Below are 5,673 nucleotides of genomic sequence, written 5' to 3' on the forward strand. Positions count from 1 at the left end.
GACAACAAGTTAACCATAAATCTTGTGAAGAATCCAGTTTTGCATGGAAAGAGTAAGCACATCGAAGATAGATTTCACTGCATGGAAAGAGTAAGCACATTGAAGATAGATTTCACTTCTTAAGGGAGAAAGTAAATCGAGGTGAACTTGTAAAGATGAAAGTCTTGGAAATCCTTGAGATGATGAAGATGTGGTAAACCCTTTCAAATGATCCTAATTCACACACTACTATAAAATAGACCTTTCATAACACTCATTTTACAAAGGTCTTCCTGTTAACCGTGGTAATAATTTTTGTATTATAGTTTTCTTTTTTTGGTATTTACTAAAATACATTTCACAACGGTTATAGGTACCAACTGTGGTGAAAAGTGACATCTGCTCATGAGTTTGAATCCTAACACCTACCATCGACTTATGGACGTCATGTTATCTTACCATATTGGATGGAACATAGAGGTCTATATGGATGATCTGATATCAATTGATGCTAGTAGTACTACTCAATAAATATATCCAACTGTTCTCGTTTATTATATGAAACAACATTTTAACTGAACTATTAAATATTTCAAACCATAAAAGTTTACAAATAGTATCAAATAGAAAAAAAGTTAATCTTATCAATGGTATGAAGAATGTTACAAAATCAATAAGTAGATAACATATTTAAAATGTTACTAATGATACTAAAAAATAGTATCAAATAGAAAAAAAGTTATTGGTTTTTCTTTAACATCGAAATATATTATTAGTAGCTTATCTTGACGTCTTTTGACCAATAATTGAGCTGCTGCTGGAATATCTACCTAGATTTTGTTATTTGAATAGATGGATAGTATTAAGTTGCTCTCTCTCTCTCATGGAAATAGAATCACGTGTTTTCTATGCCTTTATTAGCCCCATTTGGTTTCAACATTTACTATGGAAAAAAAAAAGGCAGAATGCATGCTCAGTGAAGTGGTCCTGTATTTTTCCTAATTTACACAGTCGGTAGGTGTGGACATTTTGAATTTTATCTTGAGTTGGAACCATAATTCATGAGACAAATCATCAAAGTAAGTAGTCAAAAGCCATAATTCAAACCAACAAACCAAAAAGAAAGAGCAAAGCATCTCAAATTTTGAATGGGGAACTATACTTTTAGGACTTTTTTTATTAATTTATCCCTTTTTTAAGATTTTATTCCCAATATACCCTATTTTTTAATATCTCCTCGCCCAATGGATGAACGAGTTCGTGAATGATGTATTTATCTAGTATTGACTCGGCCAATAATTGGACGAGTCTTGTAAAAATTATTGGGTTGTGTGTGAACTCGATCAATGGATGGCCAATGGATGAGGTGAAAACTTAATCATGAAACATATTGTTTGTAGTAGTGATGTGTCTCACTTTCTTCTTCTTCATCATCATCGACAATATCAGCATATGCCATTGAAATTGTAATTCATCTCGTTTAAACATTTGAGATTGATCACAAATTTGTGATTGTTGAGATTGATGGAGTAAAATATACTCCCTCCGTTTTTTATTATAAGTCGTTTTTGACTTTTCACACGTATTAAGAAATGTAATAATTATGGTATAAAAAAGAGAAATTATTAAGGATTTTACAAAGTTGTCCTTCATTAATGATATTGAAAAGATAAATCGATATAATTGAAAGAAGAGAGAATAATAAATATTTAAGGGTATAGTAGAAAAAATAACATTAATGACTCATTGATATTATAAAACGACTTATATTGTGGTACAAAATATTTTCTCAAAGCGACATATAATAAAAAACGGAGGTAGTACAACTCAATATAGTTGAGCTCTGAATGTTCATGGCTAATAAACATGTTTTCAATATGTTCATCATCATGAACGTTTAGTTAGAAAAATTTGACGTAATTGTTTTATAAAAATGGGAATATATATTTATTAAGGATGATATAAAAAAGCATATTTAAAATGCGTATTACTATGAGGCCGAATATCATGGATCAACAAACTCAAAATTTCATAGTTATGAGTGTGTATATGTGAATTTCTTTTAGATTATATCACTCCATCTATATAAAAATAATAATTATGTTAATGACTTTTAGATTATATCACTCCATCTATTTATATCACTCCATCATATACTTAGATTATGTTAATAATTATTCAATATCTAAATTAGATTATATGCAATTATTGATTTAAAATTCATCCATACTAATAAACTTACGTATAAAACATTACACTTTTAGGTTAATTAATAAATTAAAAATGGATAGATTTGATCCATGAAAGAAGGTGGACGTGTCATCTATATCCACTATTCAACGTAAAGTAATCAAACTCCATTACTATAAAGGCAATGAAATATTGTGCCTCGTATACTATAAAGGCAAAGCATAGTCAAGAAAATAATAAGAATAAAAATGGCAGTATTTCATATCAACGTGTTTCTGTTACTCTCTCTTTTAACCATCACCATTGTTACTCCTATGAATGGTTTTAACCCTCTTGGTGATTTCAACCGGAGCAGTTTTCCCAAAGGCTTTGTTTTTGGAACAGCCTCTTCTGCATATCAGGCACCAACTCCATCTTTTATTATTGCTTTCAATTACTGATATTATTATCTATGTAGTGTTCATATTGTAGAAGAGTAATTATTAACTTATTAACTTTATGTTATTTTGATTTTTTTTTGTAGTATGAAGGTGCAGCATTTGAGGGTGGAAAAGGACCAAGCATTTGGGATAACTTCACTCATAAATATCCAGGTTGTTTTCTTTTTTCATGTTTGAAAATATATGAGTATATCATCTATTTTATTCTGTCAACAAATAAAAAAATATTATGTGTTAATAATGTAATTTTTGTTTTATTTATAAACCGAATTGAATTTCCAGTTGTATATAGATTGCTCATAGTTATTAATGAAACGGTTGCAGAAAAAATAAAAGATAGAAGTAATGGTGATGTAGCGGTTGACTCGTATCATAAGTACAAAGAAGATATTGAACTCATAAAGGATTTGAATATGGATGCTTATAGATTCTCCATTTCTTGGTCTAGAGTTCTACCAAGTATGTCATTTTTTTTTGTTAATATTTCTCTTCGTAGATTGCTGATTTATAATAACTATTCAAAATTTTGTGTTAATTATTTGTAGAGGGAAAGCTTAGCGGAGGTGTAAATCCTGAAGGAATAAAGTACTACAACAATCTCATCAACGGATTATTGGCTAAGGGTAAGGATTCATCAATGTTTATTTCATGTCCATGTAGTTGTTAATCATTGAGAATAATGCAGGTTTGCAACCATATGTGACACTTTTTCATTGGGACGTTCCCCAAGCTTTAGAGGATGAGTATCACGGTCTTTTAAGCCATCGCATTGTGTGAGTGACACCAATTTCATGTTTAGAATTATTTTTTATGATTATAGATTATTGATTAACATATGTAATTCGCAATCTTGCAGAGATGATTTTAGAGACTATGCTGAACTTTGCTTCAAGGAATTTGGTGATAGAGTGAAACATTGGATTACTATAAATGAACCATGGACTGTGAGCATGAATGCTTATGCATTCGGAACGTTGGCACCGGGTCGATGTTCATATTGGTTAAATCGGAATTGCACAGGAGGTGATTCAGGGACAGAACCATATTTGGCTGCACACAACCAGCTTCTTGCTCATTCTGCTGCTGCAAATTTGTACCGGATCAAATATAAGGTCTTCTATTGTTTAAAGAAAATTACTTATTATTACTCTGGTTCTAGATCATGTTTTTTTAAGTATGAACTTATTGGAAATGTTTCTAACAAAATAACCAAAATGCAGTCATCTCAACGAGGCATAATAGGGATTACCTTAGTCTCACACTGGTATGAGCCGGCCACTACAGCGACGGCCGACGTTGATGCTTCAAAACGAGCTCTCGACTTCATGTTTGGATGGTAAATATTGAATCAATTATTATTTAATTTCGATTCACTTCATGTTTTGTATTTAAAAGAAATATAGTTATGTATACATATATGATTTGCTGTAATCTGTGAAGTAAAAGGAAATTAGAGAGAGTATTTTATGATTTTCGTTGCATCTGCATTTTGCTATAGGTATATGAATCCGCTTACAAGAGGCGAATATCCAAAAAGCATGCGAACTTTGGTGGGAAAGAGATTACCAAAGTTCTCAAAAGAAGAGTCAAGGGAACTTAAGGGGTCTTTTGATTTTCTAGGCCTAAACTATTACTCATCCTACTATGCTGCTCATGCATCTCACCATCCCAATGTCGTCCAACCGGCCATACAAACTGATTCTCTTGTTAATGCTACATGTAAGTATATCAATCAATTTCCAAATAAGCTTAAAATAAATGTAACTTTGCATACTCTAATTTTTTTAATGACAGTTGAACATAATGGCAAGCCTCTCGGTCCAATGGTATGTATTTCATCATTTCATTGGAAGATAACTTATATATCAATGCTTTTCATTTGTAAGTTTTGTATTCAAAAAGATTGTTTCTAACATGTAAAGATAACTTTGTAATTTTATGCAGTCTGCTTCGAGTTGGTTATGTATTTATCCAAAAGGACTTCATAATCTTTTGCTTTACACCAAGAAAACGTACGAGGACCCTGTAATTTACATTACTGAAAATGGTAATACTTCTTATTTTATAAGATATATTGTATGCATAATATTATGATATTATTAAAGTTAATGAAAGTTTGACAAAATAAATTGATAGGTCGTGATGAGTTCAACGATCCAACATTATCTCTTGAAGAATCTCTCTTAGATACTTATAGGATTGATTACTACTATCGTCATCTTTACTATATTGAAACTGCAATTAGGTAAGTTATATTTTATTATAAGAATCTTTAAGCCTCTAGTTATTGTGACTAACTCTTTAGTTTTATTGACCTTTGTGTATGACAGGCATGGTGTGAATGTAAAGGGATATTTTGCATGGTCATTGTTGGATAACTTTGAATGGGATTCTGGCTTGAGCTTGAGATTTGGACTCGTCTTCGTTGATTTTAAAGACGGTCAGAAAAGACACCCAAAACTTTCTGCTGAATGGTTCAAGAATTTTCTCGTTAAATCTTAGGCATATATATTACATGTGGTTTCAAGAAAATGATTTTGTTTTGATGAACTTGGGATTTTCCGACCCATTTAATGGGATATGTTTTTTTGTTGTTGTTGTTGTTAAAGTCAGGATTACAGAAAAGTGAAATGAAACTCACTCACATGTAGTCCTTGGTGAAATAAAAATAATTGTCAATGAATGAATTCAAAGTTTGTAAAATAACTTCTTACTCGCACTCTTTTAATACAATGGAATTATATATATTATGACTATTGAACATGTATAAAAGTGTATGAATAGTAAACTTTAAAATTCCTTGATATGATAATTATTGGTCAACGATAGAACACTTGTAACAGATTGAAGAAAGGATTGAGAAAAAATGCGAGACAATGATAAAAAAAAGAAGCCAATTTTATTCATTTAATCTATATAAGTACTATGTATTTATATAAGAGGAATTAACAACTAACTTCTCAAAATAAACAACAGAGGTTTAGTTACTTGTCATTCAAGTAACTCAATTAACTAACTTGAACTACAAGAAAATTACATTACACATACAACATTCTTAGTTATA

At 30.6% G+C, this 5,673-nt stretch overlaps 1 protein-coding gene across 1 annotated transcript; it reads left to right on the top strand.

Moving 5' to 3' along the window:
• Positions 1-2,350: 2,350 nt before the first annotated feature.
• Positions 2,351-5,365, top strand: LOC127112951 (cyanogenic beta-glucosidase). The gene is made up of 12 exons (XM_051046400.1): positions 2,351-2,570; positions 2,693-2,762; positions 2,934-3,068; positions 3,155-3,232; positions 3,295-3,382; positions 3,466-3,721; positions 3,830-3,945; positions 4,108-4,328; positions 4,404-4,435; positions 4,554-4,656; positions 4,746-4,854; positions 4,940-5,365. Exons 1-12 carry the CDS (start codon positions 2,418-2,420, stop codon positions 5,109-5,111), a joined length of 1,533 nt encoding a protein of 510 aa, XP_050902357.1. The 5' UTR covers positions 2,351-2,417; the 3' UTR covers positions 5,112-5,365.
• Positions 5,366-5,673: the final 308 nt, after the last annotated feature.

This window comes from Lathyrus oleraceus, unplaced genomic scaffold (genome assembly GCF_024323335.1).
Source record: "Lathyrus oleraceus cultivar Zhongwan6 unplaced genomic scaffold, CAAS_Psat_ZW6_1.0 chrUn0203, whole genome shotgun sequence".
In the NCBI taxonomy this organism is placed as follows: domain Eukaryota; kingdom Viridiplantae; phylum Streptophyta; class Magnoliopsida; order Fabales; family Fabaceae; genus Lathyrus; species Lathyrus oleraceus.